General features: G+C 55.5%; 6 protein-coding genes across 6 annotated transcripts; 3 read left to right on the top strand and 3 right to left on the bottom strand.

The window, feature by feature from the left end:
* Positions 1–1,519: 1,519 nt before the first annotated feature.
* Positions 1,520–2,720, top strand: ACRALDRAFT_1077033 (uncharacterized protein). Its single transcript, XM_071018580.1, has 2 exons — positions 1,520–2,101; positions 2,183–2,720. The coding sequence occupies exons 1-2, from the start codon at positions 2,032–2,034 to the stop codon at positions 2,479–2,481; spliced, it is 369 nt and encodes a 122-aa protein (XP_070873795.1). The 5' UTR covers positions 1,520–2,031; the 3' UTR covers positions 2,482–2,720.
* Positions 2,721–3,481: 761 nt separating this feature from the next.
* Positions 3,482–5,097, top strand: ACRALDRAFT_1057585 (uncharacterized protein; the record flags this gene model as incomplete). Its single annotated transcript, XM_071015917.1, has 4 exons — positions 3,482–3,605; positions 3,676–4,295; positions 4,350–4,583; positions 4,645–5,097. 4 exons carry the CDS (start codon positions 3,482–3,484, stop codon positions 5,095–5,097), a joined length of 1,431 nt encoding a protein of 476 aa, XP_070873794.1.
* An 874-nt stretch (positions 5,098–5,971) lies between these two features.
* ACRALDRAFT_2042643 (uncharacterized protein) lies at positions 5,972–7,477 on the bottom strand (the record flags this gene model as incomplete). The annotated part of the gene is made up of 3 exons (XM_071021268.1): positions 5,972–6,052; positions 6,131–7,357; positions 7,439–7,477. The coding sequence occupies 3 exons, from the start codon at positions 7,475–7,477 to the stop codon at positions 5,972–5,974; spliced, it is 1,347 nt and encodes a 448-aa protein (XP_070873793.1).
* Positions 7,478–7,908: 431 nt separating this feature from the next.
* Positions 7,909–8,169, bottom strand: ACRALDRAFT_1064578 (uncharacterized protein). The gene has a single exon (XM_071016999.1). The coding sequence runs from the start codon at positions 8,110–8,112 to the stop codon at positions 7,924–7,926; it is 189 nt and encodes a 62-aa protein (XP_070873792.1). The 5' UTR covers positions 8,113–8,169; the 3' UTR covers positions 7,909–7,923.
* Positions 8,170–10,184: 2,015 nt separating this feature from the next.
* ACRALDRAFT_1071426 (uncharacterized protein) lies at positions 10,185–12,282 on the top strand (the record flags this gene model as incomplete). Its single annotated transcript, XM_071017862.1, has 2 exons — positions 10,185–10,854; positions 10,955–12,282. The coding sequence occupies 2 exons, from the start codon at positions 10,185–10,187 to the stop codon at positions 12,280–12,282; spliced, it is 1,998 nt and encodes a 665-aa protein (XP_070873791.1).
* An 837-nt stretch (positions 12,283–13,119) lies between these two features.
* Positions 13,120–14,439, bottom strand: ACRALDRAFT_1057582 (uncharacterized protein; the record flags this gene model as incomplete). Its single annotated transcript, XM_071015916.1, has 1 exon — positions 13,120–14,439. The coding sequence occupies one exon, from the start codon at positions 14,437–14,439 to the stop codon at positions 13,120–13,122; it is 1,320 nt and encodes a 439-aa protein (XP_070873790.1).
* Between the last annotated feature and the right edge of the window lie 590 nt (positions 14,440–15,029).

Below are 15,029 nucleotides of genomic sequence, written 5' to 3'. Positions count from 1 at the left end.
CCCACGGAGCGCCGCCACGAACGGCGTCAGCGGGCAGACGTCTCTCACGGAACGTCGCGCTTCCACGAAGAACACGACGGTAGTGTCTTCATCGTCGTCTTCCGAGTCTGATATTCCATCCCAACTTCCGACGGTGGCCTCTCGTCGCCTCGTCCGAGACCACACTGCCGAAGACGGGATCCGAGGTCAGAATATTTCCCTTATTCCCAAACAATTTCTTCTATGCATTGCCTTCACGGGGGTCAATGTTTCTGCGCGCATGACTAATCTATGATGGTTCATTCAGCCCTCCACAGAAAGCGATCACCTGGAGACCCTGCACCAGGGTTTCCGAGCCACAAGCGTCGTCATACGGAGTCGGCCGCTGGTGCTGGAAAGATAACATCCTTCTTGACGTCAGTCGAAGACGAGCAGGACTGGGACAGTCTGACAACCCCGGCAGCAGAGGATATTCAGCCTGCGTCGACGTCAGCCACCCGAGCTCCGGGTAACGGGTACCCCGCCAGTGGAACAACGCGCCCAACCTTCGTTACCATTAGCCGGAAGACTGAGCCGCCGACATCGTCCTCCGAATCTGAATACGATCTCGAGGGCGAGGTAGAGGATGAGGACGAGGAGGTAGACGAGGAAGTGGAAGGGGAAGACGAGGACGCGGACGACAGCAGCTTGGATCAAACTGCACTGCAATCGCAAGACGAAGGATACATTGCGGACCGGTCAGGCGTATACCCGCGGGACAGAACGGGCGGAAAGTCGTCCCTTTTGGAACCCATCCTCACGACTATGGACGGAGAACGGCCATACAACATATGGAAACATCCCGATGGTAAATCTGAACCAACCTCTGGGGCCGTGTTGCCGACAGGCTACCGCCCTTATTACGATCCCGCATACCCTGACCACCAATGGGTTTGCCCCGTTCGCGATTGCAGAACCTTGTTAGGTACAGTTCAGAGACTCGGGGCTCACATGAACGTATGTTGTCCTTCCACTTCCTCCCCGCTTTCCTGGCCGAGCAACCGTTGACAAGATGGCGCTGTATAGGCAAAACACCACCATGAGACGTTTAATGACAACGGTGACGGGACCCTCACGTTTGTAGGCCGTTACAGCAGACCGGGAGGCAGATCTGTGCCCATTGTGGTATCGACAGAGTCTCCGGACCCCGACGAGCCGCCTCCCGTCCGTCCGACCATCTCGGTTCATACCACTCATATGCAAAACAAAGCGAAGAAGCAAGCTCGCAAGCGCATGTCTTCCCGGAAACACGCCCCGAAGCGGCGCGGAAGTACTGGGCCGGATGGATTTGGCGATGACCAAAGCCACATGGGCGCCAAGGCCGCGCCGCTGACGGGTCCACGCCCGGTGCTTGAGTATATAGCCCAGCATTTCGGTCCCCGGTTACGAATCCCGGATAGGGGTAACATGACGGAGCTCTTCGATCTACCGCGGCAACGGGACCTGCCTCCGGGCTGGGGGGGACATTATAAGCTTTCAGTCTGGGGTCCGTCGCTTGTCTACTCTGTAGCTCTGTACCTTACGGGCGATATCTCGACGGACGGGCCCTGCCAGGTCTGCGCGGCAGGCGAGGGAGTCTGGAGGCTGTGCATCGTGCTCCCGAAAGCGGCGTCCCTGGAACTCCAGACAAAATGCAAGGGCAGCTGCGCAGGGTGTTGGTTTCGATCCAACAACAGACGCCATCGCAATATCTGTTCGTTTATTCCTGAAAAACCGGGCCCGAAAGGGCCCATCGAAAACGACGTCCTCACGGATGATGCGGGCCCTGACTCGGCCTTTGCCTCTACCCCTGCCCCTGCGCCGGCCCCTTTGGTGTCAGCGCAGGCACCACCGCCAGAGCGAGCTGGATCGGCACGTCCGGTGCGGAGCACGAGACTGGCCAGGCTGGAAGGGTCCAGCACAGACGTCACGACGGCGGTTGCGTTGGCAAGGCCAGCATCATTGAAATCTTCACGGAAACCGTCATGGCCCGATAGCGTGATCAACCCTGGGCAGCCCACGATATCGGCAGATATGTTGGAGATGGAAGACTGGGAGATTGCACCAGGTCGGATTCGCGATGAAGCAGAACCGGCACACGACAGTAAGTTCTACCATTTGCAGAAAAGAAAAGAGAGGCCCAGTCTCAACTTGTCCAAAACTAACGCGGATTCCACAAACACAGATATCGCCTTCTCCAACTCGTATTTGACGTCGAACCGAGCGATTCCCGTGTCCAACGATGTTAGTTTCAACGTGGTGGTGCTCAAACCGGGCAGTTCGACCCAGTTCGCAGCGGAGGAGGAGAAGATGCGACTGTGTTCGCTGGCCACGGGCAAGGTGCGTGTCCGCATGGATGCGGTGGAGGATTTTGTGATTGGGCCGAACGGGATGTTCAAGGTGCGGCCGGGGGTGGCTTGCTCGGTGCAGAACCGGCTTTACATTGATGCCGTAATTCACGTTACAACTATTGCTGACGATTAGGCGAGTGGTACTGACATGGGAAGGGGAGTGGCGGTTGCCAAAGGCGTTGGAATGGTTGTCTTTTGGAGCACAATCGATCCTGGGGCTTCATATATATATATATATATATATTCAGGAGCAATTCGATGGCTGGGATACGGATATATGCCTGGAGTTGAATCTAGGACAGGCCGGATACGTCGAGCTCTGGTTACTTGCGTTGAGAACACCTGGAGTAATTCAAAGAATGAAGCCATGGCCCATGGGTCGAGCACACGGCTGCTGGGACATGCGAGTTCCAGAATCTTGAAATCATCTGGGTCTTTGGCTTTTCAAGCCTCAGTTGGAAAGATGCTCTTCTTGGTCGTAGTAGAGCCGACGCTCAGCATCTTGTCAGGGATAAGGGCCTTGGGCGGACTCGACGAGCTGGCCTGGCAGTCTTCTCAGGATTGGTAAAGAGCCTGGCGACCCCGTCGACGCTGCCTATGCGGTAAGGAGCCTGTCCGGCGATTATAACATCCTATGTGTTCTTCGTCGTATCCTTGTCCTCTATGGGTATCACGAGAATCTTTGCAATCCTGCTTTGATTGTATCGTGTTTTACAACTGTATTATTGTTATTGTACAAGTGGAATTGAGCAATTATAACTATATTCAATGTGTATATAGATACCGTCCGTGGTTTATCACCACTGTCGCTATTTGTTGTCCTCCATCTCGCGGCAATGCGTTTGCCATTTATTCGTTCAAACGTGAGCTCACTTTTAATTCGGGTTTATAGGAGTAGTAAACCGTGTTTCTAAGGGAAGAAGGGAAGAAGGGAAGAAGGGAAGAAGTTGCTTCAAAGAGAACGGGGTCGGAATAGTTTGGATGGCGACCGGGGTTGTTAGCATGAGGTTTTTTTCCCCTCTACTCCGTACGAAAAAAACCGCGAGGTCCATAACTCAACTGATCAACTCATCTCTAACCATCACACTTACAAAGCACATACGATTGAATTATCAATCCCGGACCTATTTGCAATGGGTGACTTCCAGGCAACCTCAGACCGCTTCCTGGCGTGGTTCACATCCGTTGGCGGCCAATTTCGCGAAGATCTTTTACAGATTGTTGACCTCCGGCATCGTGGAGCTGGTCGTGGCATCGGTGAGCGACCATGACCCATATCTGGCGTCTATCTATTCTACTTCTGCCCATTCTGACCGAACCCATCTAGTCGCTACCAAGGACATCCCCCAAGAGACCGTCCTGTTTACCATCCCCAGACACGCCATTCTCAATGTCCTGACGTCTGAACTCCCAAAGAAACTTCCCAGCGTCTTCGGCAGCTCTGTGAGCACCAACCCTGGCGATGATGACGATGATTTCGATTCCGGGTTGGACTCCTGGGGAGCACTCATTCTCGTCATGTTGTACGAGTACCTGCAAGGCGATGCGTCCCGGTGGCAGCCCTACTTTGACGTTCTCCCGGACCAGTTCGACACGCCCATCTTCTGGTCCGACTCGGAACTCAAGGAGCTCCAAGGCACTTCTCTGACCCCCGAAAAGATTGGAAAGCAGGAAAGCGATTCCATGCTTCGCTCCAAGATTCTTCCCGTCGTCTTGCAAAACCCTTCCGTCTTTTATCCCCCAGGGGCTACCCACCTGAGCGGCGACGGGCTTCTTCAACTGGCCCATCGGATGGGTAGCACCATCATGGCATACGCCTTTGATTTGGAGAACGACGATGCACCCGAAGAGGAGGATGAAGACGGCTGGGTCGAGGACAGAGAGGGCCAGACCATGTTGGGCATGGTCCCCATGGCTGACACCCTGAATGCCAATGCCGAGTTCAATGCATGCTTCCCCTTTCCATGACCACCGTAGCAAACTTGCTAACATGCTGCCCAGGCTCATGTAAACCACGGCGAAGCCCTCGAAGTCGCGGCTATTCGCTCCACTGTTCAAGCCGGCACGGAGATTCTCAACTATTATGGCCCTCTACCGACTTCAGAGCTTCTGCGGCGATACGGTTACGTTACCCCGGAGCACCAGCGGTACGATATCGTGGAAATCCCCTGGACTTTGGTTTGCAAAATCCTCCAGGACCACCTTCATCTTTCTGATGATGTCTGGAATCAACTGGTAGGACCATTTTTTTTCTTTTCATCAACCGTCGACCTGGCTTAACTAACCCTCCCCCTAGCAATCTCAAATAGACGACGATGAGGTTGAGGATTCCTTCATCATCGAACGAGACTCCGGCGATCCCGACTCAGAAGGGCGTCTAACCGAGACGCCCGTGCTTCGCGAGATCTCCTCCGAACTAGATGAACAGATCAAAGCCTTTCTCAAGGTCTTGAAGAAGATGAACCCCGGCAGCATCCCCGATAAGCGCAAGAGAGACGACATTCGGAACGCCGTCGTCGCGAAGGCCCTGCATGCCAGGCTTGCGCAGTACCCTACTACGTCTCAAGAAGACCAGGCGCTTTTGGCCAGGGACGATCTCGCCCACCGACACCGCATGGCTGTCCAAGTCAGGCTTGGAGAGAAGTTGTTATTGCAGGAGGCCATTTCACTGCTGCCATCTCAGACGCAGGGCCTTGACTCTGAGACTGGAACCCAGGGAGCCTCCAAGAAGCCAAGAACCGGGAACTGATGCCATTTTGTGGCGCCGTCCCATGAAACCAACGGAGCCACATCTTCGTGCCTTCTTTTGACCACGCACCTCTCATCCCGTCGTCACCCTGGCCCCGGGCGTATCCCCGACTTGCACCCGGCTGAGGCAGCAGTGCTGAACTCCAGCGAGACCCCATACTGCGCTTGGCATCCAGCCACCCCAAACCTATCTACCTTGAACATATACTCCAACCAAAGGGAGAAGCCAATTCTACGCGCTGTTCATCTCAATGCCAATTTATTGTCCGTATGTGTAACCTCGTCCGGGGCTCCATGCCGATGGACTTGCAAAGACCCAGTCTGAACTGACCGCGGTCGTCGACGAGGGAGGCACCTCTCAACAACGGCGGCAGATGGAGAAATTAATATATTTGTCATCTTCATGCATGCTCTCGTCCCATATTTGTCGGACATTTCGACGGGCTCTATGGAATCACTCCACCGCCCCATTTTCTCGACCGGAGTCGAAGGCCGTCGACGACGAGTATGCCACACTGCGCGGTGCCTTCCATCATCCCTCATCCTTCAATTCCTATATTCTATACCGCACCTGCTCTCTCCGTGGGGTTCGTCTTGAAACCCGTTTTTGGATGTCTCTGACCAGTTTTCTTGCCACAATGTCGCCCCCTTTTTCTCCCGCGCATTGTCCTTGCGCTTCTGCCCGTGGCAGCGGCACCAGGCCCAGCCTTAGGTCACGGTAAGTTGCCTGACGGGGCTTCACGGCACGAAAGCCGGCCAGGGTCCAGTAGTCGCCACCGATGTAGTTTTTTTCCGCGCTTCGAGGCTCCTAAGTAGCCACGGTATAGTAAGTCGGGCTGTGAAAAGATTGCAATACTCCAAACCTCTCGACTGAATCATACTGCATCGGGCAACCTCACGGCGATATCTCCTGACTGGGTAATGTATCTCACCCACGGTAGCGAAGGGTATTGTAGCTTAAGAATGCCAAGTCAGCAACAAAAAAAAGAAAAACAAAAGAAAAAAAAGGAGTCCCGTAATAGAAAATGGCTCACCTTGGGTTCCGTAATCTTGAGATACCGCACCTGAATGCCGCTGGTGGTAAAGTAGGGAATCTCAAACTTGACCTGGATGGGCCGCTTGGCTCCCTTGCCGGGAGCTCCGACACCGCCCATACTTCCGCCAAAACCACCCGTCATGCCGCCGCCGAGCTCGTCGTCGCCGCGGACAGAGGGGAGACCGAGCTCGGCGCGCATCAGGAATTCCTTGCCGCCACCAAACTGCTTGATCTTCCACACGATGGCGCTCTGCTCCGGCGCATAGTGGACCGAGCCAATGTTGGTGCGGAAGCGCGGGGAGTCGGCGTCATCGGGGACGGGCACGATAATCTCGACGTTGTTGGCGGTGCTCCTGCGCTTGAACTGCGCCTTGGCCTTGAGCATGTACTCGATGCGCGAGCCCGAGTGTGACTCGACGAGGCACTCGACCCAGATCAGGGGCTTGACTTGCGTGTTGAGGCGGTAGCTCATGAGCTCAAACTCGCCGTCGGGCGGGATGAAGGAGATGGTGCGGTCGTTCTCGAAGCGCGAGAGGCGCACGCACTGGTGGAACTTGACGTCTTCCATCTCCACGGCCTTGCCGCGCGTGGACCGGCCCGTGGTCTCGAACATGACCTTGTCGTTGAGGCCGAGGCGCAGCTCGGGCATGCCGCTCAGGTAACACCGCATCTTGATGGCGCCGAGAATCTCGGACCGCAGGACGTTGCCGTTGGCGCCCACCAGGAGGTTGAGCGACTCGATGACGTCGAGGAAGACCTCGTTCTTCCGGTACCGGATGCCTTCGGAGCGCCACGAGACGGCGTTTGTGACGGCGATCGGGGGCCGGGCCTGGATCTCGAGCTTGTGGGACTCTTGCGTGATGTACTCCTGGAGGATCTTGGACTCGGTGGTCTGCGGGTAGCCAAAGTCCATCATCTCGTCGAGGAGTTCGTAGATGATGACAAAGTTGTCCCGGATCGACTCTTCTTCTAGCGCCTTGAAGTATTCGGTGAAGACTTCCACAATCTTGTGGAGGAACAGCAGGATCTCGGCGGCGTTGGTGTTGCGTTTGGTCAGGGCGAGGAGGTAGAGGTTATTATGGCGGATGTAGAGGTAGTTGACGCCCTCGTGCGAGAAGCATGGTGGCACGGCGGATGATTCTTCTTCGGCCTCGCTCAAGAGGATGGGGAACTTTTCGACCGCCGACATGGGAATATCACCCCGATAGTTGCGGGCGAGGAGGGTCTGTTGGGCGCAAGGCCGTAGCATCAGCACTCATCCCGACTTGTTGCCCATTGTTATGGTGGGAGATCTACTGAGACGCACCTTGCCCTTGAGATCTAGAAAGAAGATTGCTGACGCCATGGTGGGCCAACGCCGAGCTCGGAGATGAGGATGTTGTGTGAGGGACAGAAATGGGAGAAGAGGTCGGGGTAGACGGTAATTGGCGCTCCGGCCAGACGGTGGTTCAGGTGTCCAGATAGGTCCGTACCATGCAGTGGAGAAGATAGAGACGCCGGGTGTAGCTGCGAGTTAGCGAATTATTGGATTATCGTCGTTGTCCGTTGGGGATGAAGGCTGTCGTGGTGTCAACGGACATGGAGACCACGATGTTCAATATCGTGTGCCTGGCGGTGTCGTGTCTGGGATATGCACGGACCACCACAGGTACCTAGCATCACAGACCGGATGTGCTTCAAGTCACGTGACCTGCCTCCACAGAACTATTAGTAAAAACTCGTCCTGTTTCTCTGCTTCCTTTCTCTTTCCTCTTCTCTTCTACAACCGCGTCCATTAGACAGTGCAGCTCATTATTCCAACCACAGCTGGACCGACATTCTGTCGGGATCAGTTGTGATGTCGTTGATGAAGCAAGCGATTTCGAGACGCGTAGAGGAAGAAAGCGCTACGCAGACTGGTGCCATAAGAGCTGCCCTTGTATACGTTAGCCGAAAGGCGAAGCTTTTAATTGCGTGGGCGGCGTCAGAAGCATCAGACATTTGAGTATTCACCGTCTTTTTTTCCAACGTTTCCGTCTTTTCTTTTTTCTTCCATTTATCGACTGTAGAAATGATATGTAACAATATTTTCTCAAGTGTCGAGAAACGAAGACTCCGTGGTCGATTTGAGAGGGCAGTTTGTAACTGAGACAAACCCGACCCGAGGCGTTCCATGGGTGGACAAAATGTTCCATATTCGTCGCCCATCCGAATGGCATTCTCTCGAGCTTCGGAACTTTTGACGCCGTTTGAATTGAAGGAAGAACAAGCGGCCCCTTGCATGGTGGTGACCAATAATGTTGGCGGTCATGCTACAGTCATGGAGTGTCAGGACTGCTTGCTATTTGACATTGGCCATCTTGGTGCGTCCTCTGAACTCGACGAGGATGACGGTTTCCCGACGATCTGTCACATGGACCGGTTGAGCACAATTGCCCACTCTGTCGATCCTACTAGTCTTTATCCGGTACACGTTAATGTGAAGGTGACCCAAAGGGTGGCCAGAGTTTAATGCCGAAATGACCGCTATCTATCTGGATTGTCGTCATTGCCACGGGCTAGACGTAGTTTCGCCGTCCACGAGATGGAAGAAGGCTGAGGGACGACTTTGGATCACCAGTTCAAAATTCCGAACTATCTGGACCTCCACGGAGTAAACGAAACATGCAAAGAGAGACATGGACACCGCCTCCATCATGAGCACACTTATTTTAAAGGTCGACGATTGCCGACTGGGCATTCTACTCGTTATGTACGGACGAAGGTTTGAAGAAATTCGCTGGACTCTTTGACAAACACTCACGATGGGAGGGAACAAGAATGGTCGCATCTGTTAGTCTTACCAGCGTGGCCCTCGCCCATGCTATTGCGAGTTACGAATAAGTACTCGTTACGAAAGTTACTATGACCGCACCCTTCCCCTTTGGGATAAGTACTCCCAGGGATGTCTGTTCTCCTCCGCGCATGTGATAATCCACTGCAAACGCTTTTCCCCCCAGAAAAACCTTCTGACACGTGCTTCCGGTGAAGGGCCTCCCCGTGTTTTTTTTAGTCTTTTTCCTCCCCTCCCCATGTCTCTCATTTCGGCATTATACATCGGCGACAATGTCCTCTTATCTAGGGTTTTTATTCTTGCTCACTTCTTCTCCTCCACGACGATTCCGTAAGACTACCCGAGGATCGTACAAGAATTCCCTTGGTACGCCCAATAGTTCTCAAGCCAGAGTATAGATAAGCATGTGCCTCGGGTCGAATCCAGTGGCCAAGTACGATGCGATGGTTGGAGTGGGCCTCTCAAGGGTCCAGAGACACCTGCTTTTCAGCTGGCAGCCTGTTGAATGGCTTTCAATAGCCTTGTGATTGCCATGCCCAGGTCTGGCCGCGGGGAGAGAACGTGGGCCTTCAATCGTACTTTGTAGAGGCTTTGGCCCGGGCCTAAGTCGCAACAAACCGCCAGGACGGATGTCTAAGAATACTCAAATTAATTTTGTATTTATTGAGCACAAAGCACGAGTAATATGTACGCCGTGGAAACTTGTCAACTACTTTACCTCTGCTCATTCTTGCTTGGCAACGTAGAGTACAAAAAGTATAGTCCCGGTACCGTACCGTACCCTTGACTTTGGGGGAGGGAAACTCTCGTTAGGGAAGGCAATAGGTATATGAAGAGGGGGTCCCGCTCCCACGCCCAGTGACCCTTTAGAAGAGAGTCCAAGTACCCTAATAAGTTGCGCCCACACCCCCAAGCCAAACTATACTGTCGCTCTCCACTGCCTTTGGGTCTCGTCACCTAATAACCTTACTACCTACTCTTCATCAACAGGGGACCCCATTCTTACTCTTCTTTTTAATCGCATCTTCCCCCCCGCCGTTCATTTCATCCTCTCTTCCCACCTATTCTTCCGCCCTTTGCATCTCTTCACCACGTCGTCGTCTTGTCCCGTCCACGCAGGGCATCATCCATCGCGCCTTCAGAGACACGGACAGAGGTCGTCTCAGCGCCTCACATGTCATCAGCATTCCCCTAGCAGAGATACGGCGGGTTCCTCGCCCCACCACCCATTCATTCCAATATGGATCAGAATCACATGCTGCCCCGGCCCGCCGACCGGCCAGTTGAGTCAGATTCGGCCAAAGCACCCGACCTCTTCGATTCGCTTGCCAATACCTCGCTGCCGCCGCCACCTTCGTACGCGCAGTCGCTGCCGCAGTCCCAGTCGCATACCCGCCCTCACGGTCCCGCGCCCCTCACCTTTCCCGACCTACCGACCCCCGAGCTTCCTCCCATCCTGCCCGCGTCGACTCGTCAAGATGGCGCCCCCAATAGACTACCTTCCCTTTCTTCCCTGACCGGTCCGCCTGGTCCACAACCCGTTCCTGCTGTGCCATCCGTGCCAGGACCGTCGTCGATGCCGACTGCGTCTTCTTCGTCGGCGTCCAGGCCGTCGTCGTCCATCTCGACCACAGCGACAGCGATGCTGCCCGAGCGGCCCCTGCCCAAGCCGACACACAGTATCACCCCGTGGCCAAGCATGAACCCTTTTACCACCTACTATACCCCCGGCTATGCCCAACAAGCCGCCGACACGTCGGCCACGAGGATGGACGTGGACGCTGCCAGTACCAGCAATTCGACCAGTACCGCGTCGCCCGACCGGTTGACCATGGGTAGATCCGTGAGCGTGAGCCTAGATGATCCAGAGGTTCGCATGGCCGCTGAAGCACTTGGCGACTTGAGAGCGGGTAAGTTCACATTCAGGAAGGAGTAGCACTACCTAGATCAGTAGTGCGAGTGATGTTTGGGGTGTTTTTGTGACTATTTGTTAACCGGAATCGCACACAGACTTCGTCAGCTCTCCTCCTAGTCGAAACACGCCGCTTCCGGCTCGCTCGTCGGCACCGTCCCGCGGATCGAGGTTTTCCGCCGCTCGTCAATCACCCCAGCACGAGCCTCTCTTCTCGCTCCTCACCACATCCCACCCCCTCCTCGCTACGACCGTTGAGAACGCCACGTCTGCATACAATACATCCAAGAACTTTTCGCCCCGAATCAAGTCCAGCGTAGAGTACGTGGAGGGATATTTGACACCCATTGCCAATACGGTGGGTTCCGTTGGCCGAGCTACTGGCGTTGAGGGCGGAGTACGATGGTTCTTAGGAGCCGGGAGGCGTCATCATCAGACCGACCTCGAGGCCGAGGCCGGTTCCAACAAGAGGCGCAAGGTCGACAGGGGCGAGGAGACGATAGGTGTCGTTGTCGATGCGGCACCCGGCGGTACCCTTCCTCCCGCAACGGGCACCGACTCGCCACGCGACTCGTACGTCTTCACTCCCGACCGCCGGCTGTCGCGGGCTAGCACCGTCGAAACGCTTCCGGCATATGATGACGCTCGTTCGCCTGCATATACCGAACAAGATAAAGAACATGCCGACAGACCCAGCAGCTCGTCGAGCGAGATGAGGGGATCTCGACTGATGGTCTCGACATCCGGCCTCGCGGTGGCCATGAGCAACGAGAGCTTGCGCAGTCTGAAGTACTGCCTCCGGTGGCTTCGTCGCGCCAATGATCGCATCGGCGGGGTGGTGACGAACCTCAAGACGACGCTCGAGCAGTACGAGCAAGCCGGCGCGTCGGCGGGGCAAGACGACGGCGAGGCCGCCGCCGCCGCCGCCAATGGCGAGACAATGGATGTAGACGGCCGTGGCTCGGAACCGCGCTCGCCGCGGGAGGACCAGACGGTCCTGGCGGCACGGATCGCGGCTCTCAAGACGGAGATTCTCCGGAACCTACAGGCTGCCATCGACACGGTCTCGAGATATGCAGGAGGTGCTCTGCCCGAGAATGCGCGGGCGCTGATCCACCGACAGCTGACGAGTCTGCCGCAGCGCTTCCGCTACGCTAGCATGGTTGAGCAGCAGCAACAGCAACAGCAGGGCGCTGACGGGTCACCGATGCTACTGGAAGAGCGGACTCGGGAAGGTGCGAACCGGGTGCTCGTATTAGCCAAGGAAGGCCTGGACATGATCACCCAAGTGAGCGGCGTGATTGACGGCACCATTGTGAGTGCGGAAGAATGGTGCGACAAGCTGGGCACGAGGAGGGAAGACGCCGACCAGGGTCTGCCCCAGTCGCAGATTGAAGCTTCAGGCAATGACACCAAGACGGGTTAAAGAGGGCGATCCGCAGACCAAAAAAGAAAAAAAGAAAAAAAGAAGAAAACAAAAACAAAACCGTCTCAAGATAATGAGAACGAGAGGGGCATGAAAGGAGCACAGAGGCGACGAAAAGGAGCTGGGATACGGTGAAACGAAAAACCCACGTAAAAAGGCTGGGAAGAGATGGCCACAGCGACACTGGACACAGTATTTCCTAAGTATGATACCACCCATGCGACTTGTTTATTTTTCATTTTTTATTGTTTTATTTTCCTATGTTACCACGATTCCACACCTACCCTGGCCTTGTCGTCACATCCCTCGACGCCATTCACTCAAGACGAGTCTCGTGCATTCCCCTTACGTTCTTCCCTATTGCTCCCTTCTGTACGAGCACGTTTTAGCCTCTTTTGTTTACTTGCAGTGTATACTGGGGTGTCGGGGGAGATGCTCTCGGCGTTGATGCGCATTTTGGCTCTCCCATACGTACATGACAAGCGGCGGGTGATAAGCCACGGGTTGAGAGGAGCTTGGATAGAGGGGTTTGTTTTCTTCACTATACAGTTTTCGTAGTGAATGTCAATGAGACCACTGTCTCGCATTATACCCATGGTTACTCTATTGCCCGTGGTCGTAATCCTCGCTCAATATGCGAGTTCGCCTGGTCGGGGAGGGTCATTCTCGTGCTCTGAGTGCCTCGCGCATTGGATAAACGTGATCCCAGGTTGCTTCGACTCACGGCACAAGGAAATAAGGGCGAAGGAAAAAAGAAATCAATTTCAATAACGTACAGGCATGCGTCGTGACGGCTATAGCTACACAAGGTCAATAGTTCCTAGCACCAATGGCATATCAATCTGACCGCAGCAAAGGTGTCTCTTCCCCGGCAGGTTCGTCATGGCTGGTCCGAGCAACGCCGCTTTCCTGCCCCTCCACCTGCGGGCTCCCCTCCCCGCCGCCCTGCTGAACCGAGGCGGCGTCCTCCTCGAAGCCGGCGCGAATGGCCTTCTCCCGCAAGATCCAACCGATACAGAGCCCAGCGCCGGGGCCTAACACGATGGACGAGGCGATGACGTAGAGGAACAGCTTCCAGCCGGCCTCGACGAAGATCCAGTACAGCGAGGTAACGGCCATGAAGGCTGCGTCGAGTTGGAGGAAGTCGGCGGTGGCGCGGGTCATCTTCTTGCGGTCGTCTCGTCGGGTGAGGCTCCAGATCCAGAAGACGTGGGCGAGGACAGAGAGGAGGATGGGGAAGGCGTAAACGAGGGCAAGGCCCAGGCGGCTGGCCTCGAGGTCAAGGGTACGGGGGCGGCTAGGGCGGGATGGTTCGTCGGTGGCATCGGTACCGGCGCGGCGGCGATGACGGACGGAGATGGTGGCGGCCACAATGCCGCGTACGGCGCGGCGGACGACGGACACGCAGACGGGGAAGAGGAGCCAGAGGCCTATGGTGGCGGGGGTATCGTAGATGAACATGAGGATGGCGGGAAGCACGAAGCCGAGCTCGACAGCGACGGGGATGGCGACGGCGTCCGAGTCGGTTTCCAGGCGTCTGCGGCGGATGGCATCGCGGGTCAGGGAGTCGGGGGTAGCCGCTTCAGCAGCAGCAGCTTCCACGGAGGCTTCTGCTGCCGCCGTTTCCTCTCCCTCGCGGTGCTCTGCCGGGGCGACGAGAGCCTTTTGGGCGTCGCGGTGGCGGGATACCTCGCGACCTGTCTGGAGCATAAAGGAGCCGACGATGAGGACCTGCCAGACGATGGCGCCGCCGACGAGGGCCAGGACGAGCCAGAGGAAGAGGAGGCGGCGGAGGAGCCAATTGGGGCGTGAGGCGACGCGGGCGGATTCGACGAGCGAGACGGTGAGCATGGCGGCGAGGTAGGCGAGGATGACGGCCAGGGTGGCGCGGGAGCGGACGGCGGCGAGAGTCTCGTGGAAGAAGGAGAGGATGAAGCAGAGCGGAGCGCCGAGGGCGGGGATCCAGGACACCGAGGGGAGGCGGGCGCGGGCATGGCATTGGGAGTAGAGCATGGGTATCTCGATGCCGGGGAGGATTGTGAGGGCGACGACGGTGAGGAGCGAGAGGAGGGGCAGGGGAATGAGGAGGGGATGGATGGCGATGGTGTGGATGGGCGGCCGCTGGAGGGCGCGCGGTAGGCTAATAAGCCTTACCATTTTGATATTGATGTTACTAGAGAATCTTGGATGACGATGATGATGGTACTGTTAGGATGAATGTCGGGTCGCTTATCTGGTGTCGTGATTACTGGAAGAGTGAAGGTGAAGGAAGCGCGATGTTAAAGTGAGATCATGTGTGAGAGTGGTTGAGTTGATTACATACTGTAACGGCGCACGTGCCACCTGAGACACCGAGTACTTCGTAACAGAAACTGAGACACAACTTCCGCCATGTCATCGTGACATTCCATTGTATTACGCAGTGACTTATACTTAGTATGTTTCTACCTATTCTGCTTCTCGACACAATGATACGATACCTGGGTACTTTATATCTACATGCTTGTCCTCTTCGGACCGTACCGCCTCAATTCACCCACCGTAGCGTAGCGATGATATCTTCTTCTCTCTTGGCAATTATGATCCGTTCGGTCTCTCGGCTATCATCCACCCATTCAAACGTCTCTTCGCCTTTTAAGGTCAGTTCTTGATAAAGATGAATGCTACGTTGACGTCTCAATCCCAACGGGCATTCTGATTCCAACTCGAGGAAGAGTATGTCAATACCTTCACGATCAATGGCTGTA

Source organism: Sodiomyces alcalophilus (genome assembly GCF_042370955.1).
Source record: "Sodiomyces alcalophilus JCM 7366 unplaced genomic scaffold ACRALscaffold_5, whole genome shotgun sequence".
Classification (NCBI taxonomy): domain Eukaryota; kingdom Fungi; phylum Ascomycota; class Sordariomycetes; order Glomerellales; family Plectosphaerellaceae; genus Sodiomyces; species Sodiomyces alcalophilus.
The sequence above is the reverse complement of the archived record's forward strand: the minus strand, read 5'-3'. Positions and strand labels throughout refer to the sequence as shown.